Source organism: the organism of the source record quoted next, unplaced genomic scaffold (genome assembly GCF_019419815.1).
Source record: "Pyrus x bretschneideri cultivar Hongxiangsu unplaced genomic scaffold, Pyrus_bretschneideri_v1 Contig7, whole genome shotgun sequence".
Classification (NCBI taxonomy): domain Eukaryota; kingdom Viridiplantae; phylum Streptophyta; class Magnoliopsida; order Rosales; family Rosaceae; genus Pyrus; species Pyrus x bretschneideri.
This window is the reverse complement of record NW_025999809.1, coordinates 6,785,147-6,801,446: the sequence shown is the minus strand read 5'-3', so window position 1 is coordinate 6,801,446 and position 16,300 is coordinate 6,785,147. Positions and strand designations below refer to the sequence as shown.

General features: G+C 40.5%; 1 protein-coding gene across 1 annotated transcript; it reads left to right on the top strand.

Annotated features, from left to right (window-relative positions):
* The first annotated feature begins 4,336 nt into the window (after positions 1 to 4,336).
* On the top strand, positions 4,337 to 6,425 carry LOC103966291 (cytochrome P450 94A1-like). The gene has a single exon (XM_018652153.2). The coding sequence runs from the start codon at positions 4,572 to 4,574 to the stop codon at positions 6,090 to 6,092; it is 1,521 nt and encodes a 506-aa protein (XP_018507669.1). The 5' UTR covers positions 4,337 to 4,571; the 3' UTR covers positions 6,093 to 6,425.
* Positions 6,426 to 16,300: the final 9,875 nt, after the last annotated feature.

The window sequence follows — 16,300 nt, the reverse complement described above, 5'->3', positions numbered from 1 at the left end:
GTTGTATGCATGCATAATCCCATCCTTGCCTGCTTCATTGACGTGCGTATCCCAATATCCCATATGTTCAAAACAATGGGGATTTAGACAAATATTAGGTTTAAATAATTTAATATATTATTAAGAGATAATATCATGATTAAAATCACAACATTATTTCCTGAAAATGATTGAAAATTATTTCAACCACTTTGTCATTCAACGGTCTCGATTACTTGGGCCGATAGTGTAAAATCGGGTCCAAATATTACCTCCCAATTTCCTTGAGCTTCAACTCGTAAGCCAAATGATTAAGGAAATTAATTGTTCGAAACCAACAAAATCTCATTGTACCGCCGAAAAAGAAACTTTGTTTCTAAACAATAACATGTATGTTCTGCCAACATTACGACCTTCCTCGACTGCCACAACTCCATACTAGGCTCGGCAACTTTGCCAGAAGGTTGAGAAGAATTTGGGAAGGGGTAGAAGAGAAATTAGGGTCAAGTGTAAGACAGGCTGAGGCCGAGAAAAACTAGACCGAGGTCGAGAAAACCTGACTCTTGGATTTGACAACCTACCTTCCACTATAAAACCTTCTGGCCAACTCTTATATATATATATATATATTTTTTTTTTTTTTCTTTTTTTTTTTGATAGCCCTCCAATCCCCCACTTTCCTTTTCTTTTGGTCAAAGGAAAATGGGAAAACCACTTTATTAACAAAGTCTGCAACCATCAGTCCCCTTGTCCCTTTCATGCACATGCATACGTGCATGCATTCTATTTATTAACATTTGATGGGTACCATTTGTCTTCAGCAGCCCATCTCTGATGGTAGAAAAGCTGCATCTGTGGGAAAGCTGCCGCAACGACTTGATGACCAAAGTTATGATCAAAGAAGCAATAATCTTGGCAGCTCGGCCTTTCAGGTCAAGAAAATTCATTTAGGCCGAGGTCGAGGAAAGTTATGGCTGAGTACAAGAACTGCTAACTTGGTAATCATGACTAGTTGAAAAATTGGGAGGCCGAGTAATGACCGAGGATTTTATCCTTAGTTGTTGCACTCGGCTGTTTCTAGACAAATTGCTTAGCAGGAAATCCCACACATTTTTGGCCCTCCTACTGCCTGCAGACCACCAAATTCAATTTACGCAGACTTAGACCAAAGCTCATGTATGCCAGATTTACGCCGACTTCGACCAAAGCTCATGTATGAATATTTTTCATTTTCGGCCGTCGAAAGTGTCGGACAATTATTATGCCCCCCAGGCATAATTGCTTCATTAATTTCGACTTTTAACTCAAACAACTTAGCCGAATTGGATTTTTCCATATCAACTTTATCGCCAATAATCATATCTATTGGCAAGGTTTTTTCGGCGAGACCTATGTCTTCAATGACCATATCAATTGATGTGGTTTTTTCATCTGAAGCCGTGTATCGGTCTTGTTCATCATTGGAACATTCCTTTGATGAATCGTTGATTTTTGGCGCAGAAACTTGAACTTTTTCTTCTAGGCCTACCACGCTTTCAGTCTTGATCGAGACAACAGGTGGCCTAGGTGTTTCTTCGACCGTCTTGGCAGTTTCCTGAAACCGACTTTTGATTGTGGCCAAAGCGAAAAATTGCCCCCTGGCCTTAGGACTTAACCATTTTTCAAGTGGAATTGATCTATAATCAGAAAAGTAAGGAAAATGTTCTTCATCTCACCAGGCATTAAATTGAGCCCTGGCTTCGTTTACTCATTGCTCTTGTAGGGTAACAAGAGCTTTTATTCTCAACATGTAGGCGAATGATTTTTTCCCGGCTTTCACGTTACGAAGAACTTTCACCGCTTCCCACGATTTTTTATCCTCCTGAAGGCGTTTTCTATTCTCCTCAAGGCATTGTGTATTCTCCTCACTGGTTCTTTTCAATTGCACAAGCAGCTTGTGCAATCGGCTAAATGGAGCCGGATTGACATCTTGATATATCATATGAACTTCGTAGTTTTAGCACTCGGTCCTACTGGACGTGCCAAAATGTTGACCCTAAAAATTACAAAGCCTATGTGACGTGTAGGTCGAGTAACTAATGAGCTAACTACGTCATTCGATTGAATGCGGGGCATGCCAACTCATCGGCCAAGCTCGACCGAGGAGTAAAATTTGTTAATGTTGCGTTGAGCACTTTGCTGACTTCTCGATCTTGCGATTGCGGCCGAGGAAGGAACAAGTCTAGGCTTTCAGGTTCTCGAGACTGAAGACAAGGCTGTTAGTTCTACGAAGTTTCAATGTTTCAGCTTTCAATGTGCCGAATGTAGTGACCTGTAACACCTCACTTCGCCAAGATGGCTAATGAGATGACATCTGCCAATAAGGATTTGGGAACCCTTCTTGACCGAGACTTGGATAAGTAACCAGTCGGCCTCGACGCAGTGCTGTTTAACCAAACTGAAAGTGCTCCTCGGTCAGCTGATTCTAAGGAAACAGTGTTGTTTATCCAAACTAAAGATGTTCACCGGTTGCCTTCACAGTGCTGTTTATCCAAACTGAAGTATGTTGGCGGAAAAAGAAAATAAAAAAAATCTCAAGATGTTTGAGAGGTTTGCGCAGGGCAGTTGTGTGTTGAATTGGAGGTTGCTTTTTCGTTGCCATTGCATCTATATTTATAGGACCGACATACTTGCTTGGCACGGCTAGATAATCGTGTAGAGTTCCTTTGCAACTCAAACTCTGTCAAACATCACTTTAGAACTAGTTTCTAATCATCTTGTCTGTCAAATATCTCTATGATACGATAAAGGCTATCTCCTAATTTCCCTTGGAAAAATAAATATATATTTCCGCATATGTGACCTTACCAAATGAAAGCATCCTATTCCAATTGAAACTTCTCTTTCTCCACCATGTTAATCCAGGTGCAACCGTGCATGCGTACTAAATTGCATTTTATTTGCAACACAACCTGATCACTTTAAGAGACCATTCTCTATCAAAACCCATCTGACAAAATCTCAGGGTCCTTTATGATTATCCATGACTTTTCAACAAAAACAACACCTAGGCTTGTCACATCATCAAGCCTATCACCCTACCGCATTAAGTCACACAGACATTCATCCATTTGTAGTTGTATGCATGCATAATCCCATCCTTGCCTGCTTCATTGTCGTGTGTATCCCAATATCCCATATGTTCAAATCAATGGGGATTTAGACAAATATTAGGTTTAAATAATTTAATATATTATTAAGAGATATCATGATTAAAATCACAACATAATTTCCTAATAATAATTGAAAATTATTTTAACCACTTTGTCATTCAATGGTCTCGATTACTCAGGCCGATAGTGTAAAATCGAGTCCAAACAAGAGGTCTTCAGTATATTTTTATTTTTTAATTTTTTTTAATTTTTTGAAAGCAACGATATATTTCAAAAGCCAAAGAGATAATAGCAAGTAAGTTGGCCAAGAAAGAAACCAGCCACTTAAGGATTACAATCTTTAAATAAAACATCAAGTAAAATGTTTGGAGGCTCTTCAAACCAAGAGACCTCAATGGAGCTAGTAAGAGAGTAGTGAGCAAGACGATGGGCAGCTTCGCTCAAGCAACAAACCGTGAAATACATTTCTCCTTAATTATTGGCTTATTTTTAGCTATGCCTTCTTGAACTCGATTTTAATCTCACTTTGCTCTATGAAACTCAAAATTCGCTCTACATTGCCTTGGATCTTTTAATTTTTTATGTGAGTTTGATTTAGGTGAGCCAGACTGATCAATTTCTTTTTTTATTTTTTTCATCTCTTCAATTTTTTTTAAACTTAATATTCTCTAATCGTTAAACATTAATGCATAATGGAGATTTATATTCAAATTTATTGCACATGTGGTATAGTCATATTAGGTTGGTCTCATATATATTTTAAGAGGTGACCTATAATTTTTAGGGAGAAGAGAGAGTCAACAAATCAAAGTAGAACGAATTTTGAGTCTCAGAGTAAAATTATGACTTTTAAGTTACAAAGAACAAAGTAAAATTAAAATGGAATTCCAAAAAGCATAGCTAAAAATAAGCGTTAATTATTCTCCTTGTGCAAATTAGTCTTCAATCTTCAAAGCATTGGGCCCTTTTTTTTTTTTTTTTTTTTTTTTTTTTTTTTTGGGGGGGGAGATCTTTAGGGGTTAATTATCAGGACCATAACCTGGAAGAGCAAATCCATTTCATCTACTTCCACTGACAGTATATTCTAAGTACGGTAAAAACTGTTCATACAAGATTTTTTTTTTTTGTTTTTTGGGGGGATCTTTAGGGGTTAATTATCAGGACCATAACCTGGAAGAGCAAATCCATTTCATCTACTTCCACTGACAGTATATTCTAAGTACGGTAAAAACTGTTCATACAAGACCATATTTTTTCGTAAATTTCCAGTGAAAAGTGATTAGTCTGATAATTTGCTTAAACAAAACAAACTCAGACGTTATAAATTAACCCCCAAATCGTGCTGCCAAATCATCCGCAAATCAGCAGCGCTACAACAACCACTGCAAATTGTCCGACACCTTTAAGCCCTTCCATTTTTCTGCGTTATATCGGCCAGCCATGTTTCTTGAGCTGTTAACCTTCGCCTTCCTTCTCTTCCTTCCCATCCTTTTCTTCCTCTTCAGGTTTTCATCGGACCCGAACCCCAAAACAAGCAAGCTCCCCAAATCATACTCAATAATCGGCACATTCCCATCTCTCTACAAGAACCACCGTCGCAGGCTGCCGTGGTTCACCGACCTCCTCCGCAGCTCCCCATCAAACACCTTCACTCTCCACCACTCTCTCGGCCGCCGCTTCGTCGTCACCGCCAATCCCACCGTTGTCCAGCACATCCTGAAGACCAACTTCCCCAACTACCAAAAAGGCGAGAAAATCCGCACCACCCTCGCCGACCTCCTCGGCGACGGCATTCTCAACGCGGATGGAGATAACTGGAAGTTCCAGCGCCAAGTCTCCAGCCACGAATTCAACACCAAGTCTCTGCGTAAATTTGTCGAACAGGTGGTTGACACAGAGCTCTCGGACCGCCTTATTCCAATTCTCTCCGCCTCCGCCGCCAGCAGTTCAGTCCTGGACTTCCAAGACATTCTTCAGCGCTTCGGTTTCGACAACATCTGTCGAATTGCTTTCGGGTACGACCCGGATTACCTCCTGCCCTCTCTGCCCGAAGCCAAATTCGCAGTGGCTTTCGACGACGCCGTGCAAATCAGCGGCGACAGGTTCAGATTGCCGCACCCAGTATGGAAACTCAAAAGGGCTCTCGGAATCGGGTCCGAAAGGCGCCTCCGTGCCGTCGTATCGGAAGTCGGCGAGTTCGCGAAAACCATTGTCAGAGAAAAGAAGCGGGATCTGAGCGAGGCGAAGGCGTTGGAATCTGTAGATCTGCTCTCCCGGTTCTTGAGCTCTGGCCACACCGACGAAAAGTTCGTCACTGACATCGTCATCAGCTTCATCCTCGCAGGCCGGGACACCACGTCGGCGGCTCTAACCTGGTTCTTCTGGCTTCTCTCGCAGAACCCACGTGTGGAAAACGAGATCTTGAGGGAGATCAACGAAGCGGCGTCGTCTGAGTCGGCAGCGGGAGGAGGTTACGACGAGGTGAAGGAGATGGTGTACACCCACGCGGCGCTGTGCGAGAGCATGAGGCTGTACCCGCCGGTTCCCACCGACAGCAAACAAGTGGCAAACGACGACGTTTTGCCGGACGGCACGAAGGTGAAGAAGGGGATGACTGTGACGTACCACGTGTACGCGATGGGGCGCATGGAGGAGATCTGGGGGGCGGACTGGGCGGAGTACAGGCCGGAGAGGTGGCTGGAGAGAGAGGAGAGGGGGGCCCACAAGTGGAAGTTTGTTGGGAGGGACACGTATAGCTATCCCGTTTTTCAAGCGGGGCCCAGGATCTGTTTGGGAAAGGAGATGGCGTTTTTGCAGATGAAGAGGGTGGTGAGCGCGGTTTTGAAGCGGTTTAAGGTGGTACCGCGGGAGAGGGAGGGCGGGGCACAGCCGGAGCTGTTGCCCTACCTCACCGCGAAGATGAAAGGCGGACTTCCGGTCACCGTTTTGGAGAGGGCTTAAGTATGTATGTGTAAATGTGTGTGTATTGTAACGAGTACATACCGTGTGTGTATTGTACTGAGTACGTACGTAATTTAAGTCGAAGCCTGTTGTAAGTATTCATGCAACAAATAGAGGAGGAATTTTTTACTTTGCCGGAACATAGAACGGAACATTACATATTATTATATAATTGGTGTAAACTTTTTTGTTGAAATATTCTTCCAATTGTATAATGATATGTGATGTTTCATCCCGTGTTCCGAGCATATTAAAAAATCTCTTGAAATAGAGATGAGTGTATATAAAGAGAAAAGAATGTGTTGAATTTATTTCTTTTAAATTTCACTTTTATTAGAGGTCTTCAGTGTGTGTCTGTTCGTGTGTGTGTGTGTATTTTTTAAGCAACAATATATTTCAAAAGCCAAAGAGATAATAGCAGGTAAGTTGGTCAGGAAAGAAACCAGCCACTTAAGGATTAAAATCTTTAAAAAAAGACATCAAGTAAAATGTTTGGAGGCTCTTCAAACCAAGAGACCTCAGTGGAGCTGGTAAGAGAGTAGTGAGCAAGACGATGGGTAGCTTCATTTGCTTAATGGGCAGCGTCGCTCATGCAACAAACCGTGAAATACATTTCTTCTTAATTATTAGCTTATTTTTAGCTATGCTTTTTTTTAACTCGATTTTAATCTCACTTTGCTCTGTGTAACTCAAAACTTATCATTTTACTCTCTCAAACTCAAATTTGCTCTACATTGCTTTGGATCTTTTAATTTCTTATGTTGGTTTGATTTAGGTGAGACAGGCTAATCAATTCTTTTCTATTTTTTTTCATCTCTTCAATTCCTTTTGAACTTAATATTCTCTAATTGTTGAACGATAATGCATAATGGAGTTTATATTCAAATTTATTGCACATGTAACATAGTTTTTTTAGGTTGGTCTCATATATGTTTTAGGAGATTACATATAATTTTCAGGGAGAAGAGAGAGTCAATAAATCAAAGTAGAACAAATTTTGAGTTTCAAAGAGTAAAATTGTGACTTTTAGTTACAAAGAACAAAGTGAAATTAAAATAGATTTCCATAAAACATATCTAAAAATAAGATTTAATTATTCTCCTTGTGCAAATTAGCCTTCAATCTTCAAAGCATTGGTTTTTTATTTTTTTTTCAGCAAATTGATTAAGATGGAAGACAAGCTGTTTAAATTCCAAGGCAACTTAGTCTTCAATCTTCAAAGCATTGGTTTTTTTTTTAGCAGACTGATTAAGATGGAAGACCAGCTATTTAAATTCCAAGGCAACTGATTAGTAACAAAAAAACGGAAAGAGATTCTCTTTAGATCTCTTCCATCAAGATCACCGGATTAAGTGATTTGGACCCTTCAAATTTTATCCAACGACCCACCTGTTTTGACCCTTTAAAAGCTGTGATAATTTTTTTGTCGTTGGATGAAATTTAAAAAGTTCGAATCACTTGATCCAATAGTATTGATGGAAGAGATCCGGGATCTCTTCCCAAGAAAACAGCACCATCTTCTTCTGTAGGCTATAGCCAATAATATAACAAGAGGGCTTCACCCGATCCAACGGCCGAGGAGAGCTGTTCAGAGGATACTATTTTAAATTTTCGATTTCGAAATCCTTTGCTTATGAAAAAGGTACTGGAACAAGAAATTTAGTTGAGATTCAATTGTACAGAGGATGAAATGTTCCATATGTCTTCCTATATAGATGAACAACAAAATTAATATTTTATAAATCTAAAGTGTACTATTAAATATTGAATTCAAGTAAATTTATGACATTGATGTAGATATTAACACTTCGTGGCAAAGGAAACCCAAAAATTATGTGGTTTTTTTGGTCAAACAGATAACTTTCATTCATTTAAAAATTAATACAAGAAATAGAAAGTTTAAAGGCAATCCAAATACAAGCTAGTTCAAAAGTAAATACAACCGAAGATCCCAAAAGAGAAAGCCCACAACAACAAAACCCTAGAGCTTGAAGAATGCAGACTCCTCAATGCCAGCAGTGCCGCCATCACCAATCCGTCACCACCACCAACAAGAAGAATATAAATAAACGTGATATTGCAGAATGTTTTTCATTATATTACCGAAAGCTAGGGTTACAATATATATACAAAAGACACAACCCTAATCCTAAACTAATGCCTAGAAACAAGGAAGTCAAACCTTATCAGGTAAGTAAAGGCTAAGTACAGATTTACAAGATTCACTTTACTAATCCGAGATATCTTCTTTAACACTCCCCCTCAAGTTGGAGTGTATGTTAATAACACCCAACTTGCTGAGCAATGTTTCAAACTGTATAGAATTCAACGGTTTGGTGAAGATGTCTGCTGGTTGATCACTTGTTCGTATGTATGCCGTACGAATCATTCCCTCTTGAATCTTCTCTCTTACCAAATGACAATCAATCTCTATGTGCTTTGTCCTTTCATGAAATACCGGGTTTGAAGCAATGTATATGGCTGCTTGGTTATCACAGAATAACATGACTGGTTGTGAATGACTCACCTTTAAATCTCTCAAAATGTTCTTTAACCACGTGATCTCACAACATGTGGCTGCCATGGAACGGTACTCGGCTTCAGCACTGGAACGAGAGACAGTAGTTTGCTTCTTAGTTTTCTAGGATATCGGTGCTTGACCCAGTTGAATGTAATAACCTGTTATTGATCTTCTTGTGTCCTTGCACCTGGCCCAATCAGCGTCACAGAATGCACTTAACTGCAAGGATCCCTTGGATGGCAGCAATATACCTTGTCCCGGTGAACTCTTGATGTATCTGAGAACTTTGTGTGCTGCCTCAAGGTGTGGTTGTCTAGGCTTGTCCATAAACTGGCTTAACATGTGCACAGCATAAGCTAAGTCCGGCCTGGTTATGGTTAGGTAGATCAACCTACCCACAAGTCTTCTATATGATGAAACATCAATAAGAAGTTCTCCTTCCATCTGTGTAAGAGAAACATTTGATTCTACAGGAAACCGTGAAGTTTTAGCACCCAAAAATCCCGCATCATCTAAGATATCCAATGCATATTTGCGTTGACATAAGGTGATGCCATTTGTAGATCGTGCAACCTCTAACCCCAAGAAATACTTGAGTTGTCCCAAATCCTTTAATTTGAATTGTTGTGAGAGGGACTGCTTCGTGGGTTCAATTTCTTGTAGATTATTTCCTGCTAAAATTACATCATCAACATATACCAATAAAGCAATGAAGTTACCGTGCTGACTTCGGACGAACAATGAATAGTCAGAACATGATTGATGAAATCCAGCAGCCTTGAGAGCAGTGGAAAGTTTAATGAACCATTGTCTTGAGGCTTGCTTTAAACCATATAAGGATTTGTGTAGCTTGCAGACACGAGTCTCCCCCTTTCGTCCAAAGCCAGGAGGTAAATTCATGTACACTTCCTCATCCAGATCGCCATGCAAGAAGGCGTTGTTGACATCGAGTTGATGTAAATGCCATTGACGCACAGCAGCAACACTAAGGAGTACACGGACAGTGGTTAACTTGGCAACTGGAGCAAAGGTTTCACGATAGTCGACCCCTTCGATTTGGCTATAGCCCTTGGCAACCAACCGAGCTTTGTAACGTTTGATGGTCCCATCAGATTTAAGCTTAACCTTGTACACCCATTTGCAGCCAATCGGCTTTTTGTGAGGAGGAAGTGGAACAAGGGACCAAGTATAGTTTGCCTGAAGGGCAGCAAGTTCGTGGTGCATGGCATCACGCCATTGTGGATGTTGGACAGCCTGCAGGAAGGTAGTGGGTTCTCGGATGGTGGTGACGTTAGTAACAAAATGCTTATGCATAGGGGAAAGGCGATTGTAAGATAAGTAATGAGACAGAGGGTGAGCAGTACCTGATACCTGAACCATATTCGAGGAAGGAGCAATTCGGGATGGGAGAGAGGTCTCAACATGGAAATCCTGCAAGAAAGATGATGGTTTGGTAGGACGTGTGCCACGCCGGGGTGGCGGTGGTGCAGCAGGAGAGGAAGACGGAGGGGATGGTGGTGGAGAGGAAGGGGAAGGAAGCTCAACAGGGAGAGCGATGTCAGGTGGGGAAGCGATGGGAGGGTCTATGGGAATGATAGGGACGGGATCAAAGGATGGCGAGTAGGGTTCTATGGGAAGAGGAAGAGGAGTGGGAGTGGAAGCAGCGGAAGGGTGGGGTAATTTGTAGGGAAAATGGTCTTCGAAAAAGAGGACATCCCGTGACACAAAAAACTTGTTAAGTGTAAGGTCAAACAAGCGGTAACCCTTCTGGCCATAAGGGTACCCAACAAAAATGCACCGTCGTGCACGGGGATCAAATTTAGAGGGTTTTTGTGCATGGGTGGATGCAAAACATAAGCATCCAAAGACACGTAAATGCATGTAATGTGGTGCCTTGTGAAACAACTTGTGGTATGGTGTTTGCCTTTGGAGAAGTGGTGTGGGTGTACGATTGATAAGATAGGCCGAAGTGAGAATAGCATCCCCCCAAAAATGTTTAGGAAGGTTGGCTTGAAAAAGGAGGGCTCGAGCAACATTTAACAGGTGACGGTGTTTGTGTTTAGCAACACCATTTTGTTGTGGTGTGTTGACACAACTGGTTTGATGCAGGATCCCTTTGAGTTGATAAAAAGTGACAAGTTTGAACTCGGGACCATTATCACTTCGAATCACCTTAACTGTTGTATTGAATTGATTCTCAACCATGTGTATAAATTGAACAAGAATGTCTTGTGTGTCAGATTTTTGTTTCATCAAATAAACCCAGGTGCACCGTGTGTAATCATCAACAATGGTATGAAAATATTTGGCACCTGAGAGGGAAGGAACTTGATAACCCCCCCAAATGTCAATATGTATTAATTCAAAACAGGAACGAGTAGATATAGAACTCAAGGGAAAAGACAATCTGGTTTGTTTAGCCAATGGGCAAATTAAACATGCATTAGAATCACATGACTTATTGTGCAGAAAGGGAAGTAACGAGGACACTTTAGGTGATGGGTGCCCAAGGCGTTGGTGCCGAAAAGGAGAACTCATAGTGGTGGTGGTGTTGCAGGATCCCTTCCTTGGTGGGTCGAGATGGTAGAGTCCCTCCCGTTCAATTCCCGTCCCAATCATCTACCCCAAACGTAGGTCCTGTATAACACAAGATTGTTTGAGAAAAATGGTGATGTAAAGGGAATCATAAGCTAATTTGCTAATAGATATGAGATTTATCCTAAACAATGGTACGCATAAAACATTGTCAAGGATAAAGTTGGGAGAGAAAACCACTTGGCCGACATGGGTTACATTAGCAAGGGAACCATTTGGTAATTCAACATTATGATTCTCAACACGTTTTGAGGACGTGAGAAACTCAGGACTGCATACGATGTGGTCGGTGGCGCCACTGTCCAAAATCCAAACAACTTGCCTTCCATTACGCATGAAAGAAAATGCTTTACCTGAGAGTTCTTCATGATTCGAAGAGTTACCCACTTGATTAGCAAATGAGGATTTGCTTTTGTTCAAAAGCTGAAGAATCTGCTTGCAGTCCTCTGGAGAAAAAGGAAAATTGGGCATTGCATCCTTCTTGTCATGACCCGTGACTTGGTTGCCCTTGAAAGGCCGATTTTGTTCAGTCTCAGCCGCTGCTTTTCTTTTGCGGCAAGAGTCAAAAGTGTGTCTTTTCCAACCGCAAAAAGTACACTTGAGATGAGCACGACAATTCTTGGTGCTATGATTGGTCTTGTTGCATTTGGCGCATCGCTGACTACCATCTTCTGTCTCGGGTTCTCGACCAGCGCCCCTCACTGCAAACACAGCAGCTTCAGGCTGCACGGTGCTGCCCTTTCCGTTTGATACTTCAACTTGTTTCTCATGACGAAGAACAAGTGCATAGGCTTTGTTAATAGTTGGCAATGGATCCAGCAAGAGGGTGTTGCTACGAACCGTAGCATATGAGTCACGTAAGCCCATAAGGAATTTCATTGTTTTCTGAGTCTTAACATATGATGTTATCTCGTTCCTTGCTTCACAATGGCATGTCGGGATTGAACATAAGGTATCACGTTCATCCCAAAGACTCTTGAGTTTTGTGAAGTAAGAACTCACCGTCATGTTGCTTTGCACACAATTATGGATTTCGTTTTCTATGTGAAACAGTTGAACGATGTTCACATGAGAAAACCTTTCTTGCAGGTCAAGCCACATCTGCCGCGCGTCCTTGCAGTGTATGACACTTCCTGATATTTCTTTTGACATGGAGCCGAGCAACCATGTTTTCACCAGGTTATTGCACCGGTTCCATTACTGTAACTCTTCAACCTGCGCATCAGTTGGCTTCGCGATTGTTCCATCAACCAGCCCTAACTTGTTTTTAACCATCAAGGCCATGGTCATGGATTGCGCCAATGTGCCATAGTTGTCTTCCACGAGTGGCTGCGGTACAAGAATGGCGCCAGGCTGATCCGAGTGGTGAAGATAAAGTGGATGGTTAGGGTGTTCCCACTTCTGATGCAAAGTCATGCCTGAGGAGGTTGACTGTTCTGGTTTTTCACCCATGGCTATGGTTGCTAGGGTTTAAATATCTGTCGAGGTTTTCCTAGATCGATCGCTCTTGATACCATATAAATAAACGTGATATTGCAGAATGTTTTTCATTATATTACCGAAAGCTAGGGTTACAATATATATACGAAAGACACAACCCTAATCCTAAACTAATGCCTAGAAACAAGGAAGTCAAACCTTATCAGGTAAGTAAAGGCTAAGTACAGATTTACAAGATTCACTTTACTAATCCGAGATATCTTCTTTAACAAAGAACTCACAAACAAACTGGATGAATGGAGGGTGAGGGAGCCATCCGAGAAAAAAGTGCTCCCATAATCTTACCAAATAGTGCTAAATGCACTTTAACAACCACTCAACATTAAAGTGAGCCGCCAAAGAGAGACAGGCAATGTGTCAAGTAGCAAAGGTTGGCGGTGGAGGATTGACGATAGGGATAAACTTCAAGAGGTAAAAAGGGACATAAAAATCTAGATATAAGACAAGTTCAGGGAGATAGAGACAAAACTCAAGAAAACTACAAATTAAAGGCCAAATAATGGATATGCTCTAGTCAAATAAAGTGGGAAAAGGGAGGGAGGAGTTGAAGGGAAAAGGGGAAAGCAAAGAAAATAGAGTAAAGAGGGGTTGGAAGGAAAAAAGGGAAGCAATCATAGGGGAAGATGTTGGAAGATGAAGGATGCAGAAACGGAAGAGGGCTAGGATTCTCGAGAGGGTGGAAGGCAGGCTAGCCGTCGACGTCAAGCCAGAACTAGGGGCCAACGGCCAGTAGGCTTGTAGAGTCAGGGTTTTTGGGAGGGGAAAGGGATCCTGGATTCCTTTCCACTTAATCCACCTAGTTTAGGATCTGGATCGTTGAAATTTGATCCAAGGGCTACAATTATTATCTCTTTTAAAGGGGCTCCTTATTTGTAGCTGTTTGATCAAATTTCAATGGTCTGAATTCTGAACTAGGTGGATTAGGTAGAAAGGGATCCAGAGAGGATCCCTTTCCTTTGGAAGGGAGGAGAAGGGCACGGGCCTATAGAACCCAAGGATTGTGTCTATTGGGCTATACTTGAGATGCTATTATTTGGGATGGATTTGACTGTGTTCTAGCTCAATCTCCACCCCAAACCACTCTTACTACCATAAATTATTATTATATATTTGACGAAAGTTTGTCCAACGGAAGAAATTCTATCGGGTAAATAAACTTTACTTGATGGTCTATGGACGTTCGACGGGCAAAAGAGATCAACCTTTTAGTTTCTTCAAAGTTTTGTGCCCAATGAATAATGTTCGCCAAACATATATACAGTCCTCGATAAAATTTTCGCGCCAGAAAAAATTTGAAGCGTAATATGACAAACTTTGCGAGACGAAATTTAAGGTTCCGTCGTGTAAAGTTTACTTCTTTGAGCTACAGAGTCCAAATAAATGATGGGGAAGAATCCAAACGGAACCGCGCAAATTAGATAAATGTTGCCATAATTAGATTAATCAAAATCAACCCAATTAAGTCTAAATTTTAATGCTTGCAAGTGTACAAATCATAAAGTAGTATAATAAGCAAGCACAAGATTGTTCCAACTAAGATTGAAATAATTCTAATTATCTAACTTAATGTGTATTGCACTTGAATTGTAATGGAAAAATTGATGATTTGAGAAAGAACCTTGAAATTGTAAACGTAAACAAAAATCAAATGAGCTTAAATAAATGACAAGAACAACAAAGAAATCAAATTATAAATCACTTGCGAAAGACACTAGAGCATCCGATTCACCATAACTAATCCAACTCAATTCCTACAGTTAATTATTAATGAGTAATCATCCAAATTGACGGTCTAGTTGCTCTAATAGTATCCATGGCATCTAGATTACTATGTATACTCATATGTGCTAACAATGTATGGCATTTAGATTACTAAACACACATGAGTTCATTAACGATTTGAGAACTACTTAAGAGACTGCATGAAACCTAGTGTATGGCATTTACATCAAGGAATTCATGGTACTTTTTGCAAGACGCTAAAACCGAGTTAACAATATGACATATGCGTTAACTCACATCACATACACTCAACTCAAACCAAAGTGGTGGCCAATCACCAAGATTAAAATCAAGCTCATAAGCACAGCAAAATGATACTCAAAGAGAATGAAACTTCATAAATAATTAAATTAAGAAATTAAGAACTCATAGTCAGGCTACATTGTAGCCCTAGCGAAAAGAAATTAGTTCCGAAACATAATCGGAAATATTATTGAATTCATAAAAACAAAACTAAGTTTAGAAAAGATTGAAAATCTCTTGCTTTGTTGCACTACACTTCTTTTTCTTGCTTCTCCGTGTACTCCCTTTCTTGAATCCTCATTAATGTTTAGCCCCATTACTGATACCTTAATACCAAAACAAAACTCCCAGCCATTCTTTTTGTTTCTTTGTCTTCCCTCTTCTTCTTCCTCCTTTCCTTCTCCGTAACCGACGAATACTTAACATCAATTTATTGCTTTTACTTGATGTTGATTGCTCCTTAGAAATTAATAAGATAGCAGCATTTTTCCCTTTTTTTTTTTTTTCTCTTCTATGCAAATGAAACGATAAGAGCAACCTTTCGTGAGCTTTATGGCCACATGTTCTCCTATATTTCTCATCTTGCATCCAATTCACACTAAAATCAATTAGCACATGGTGGTCTTGGCTTTTAATATTTCAAATGCACAAATAGTTAAATAGTTAGAGCACTAGATAAATGGCCATTTAAAATAAGTACCAGACTCACTTGACTAGCTTTAAAGATCAAAGAGTTATGATATATTTCTCCATCATGTTATTTTAGCCATAACAATACAAATGACATGTAATTCCTTGCATTTAAATTCACTATATCACAAGTAAATGTAATTTTCAGGATAAAATAAGTATACAATTTGCGCTTCATCAATAAATATATCAGTTTGATAACTTTGATTTGATTTGATTTTGGATGTGCATGCATGTGGCAAACACGCACAAATGACAACAACATTACACATGCACGGAAGAAAGACATATGGACTTGGCTTGCACAAGTGATTAGATCTTGTTCGAGCAGCTAGCGATAGTCAGAATTCAAATGCATCGGCATACATTGACTCGACTGAGTGCATGCTTGAAATTTTAGAAACCAAACTTCAAGCCAGATCGATCTATGAATACCAATCCATAGCAGTTTGATAACACAAAATATATCTGTGTGTGAGAAAGAAGCTAGAATGGTAGAGTGTCAAGGTAAAACTATAAAAAGTTGGATTACTGGTATTTCATCGTGGGTTTATTTATTAAATAAATAATTTTGTTATATGTCTGTGTGTGTGCGTGTGCGTGTGTGTGTAGGTAAGAAGTCATGGCCGGAGGTGGTGGGAGAAAATGGGGAAGCTGCGGCGGCAAAGAATGAGCAAGAGAATCACGGTGTTCGTGCAATCGTGTTACTGGAAGGGTCTGCAACCAGCAAGGACTGGACGTGCGATAGGATCTGGATCTGGGTTAATCAACGCGGCGTCGTCACTAGGGTTCCTCGTGTTGGTTAGGAGGTAGGGTTAGCACATTTTATAATTAATATTCACTAATTATCTGCCACGACCCTACGTGATGGTCTTCC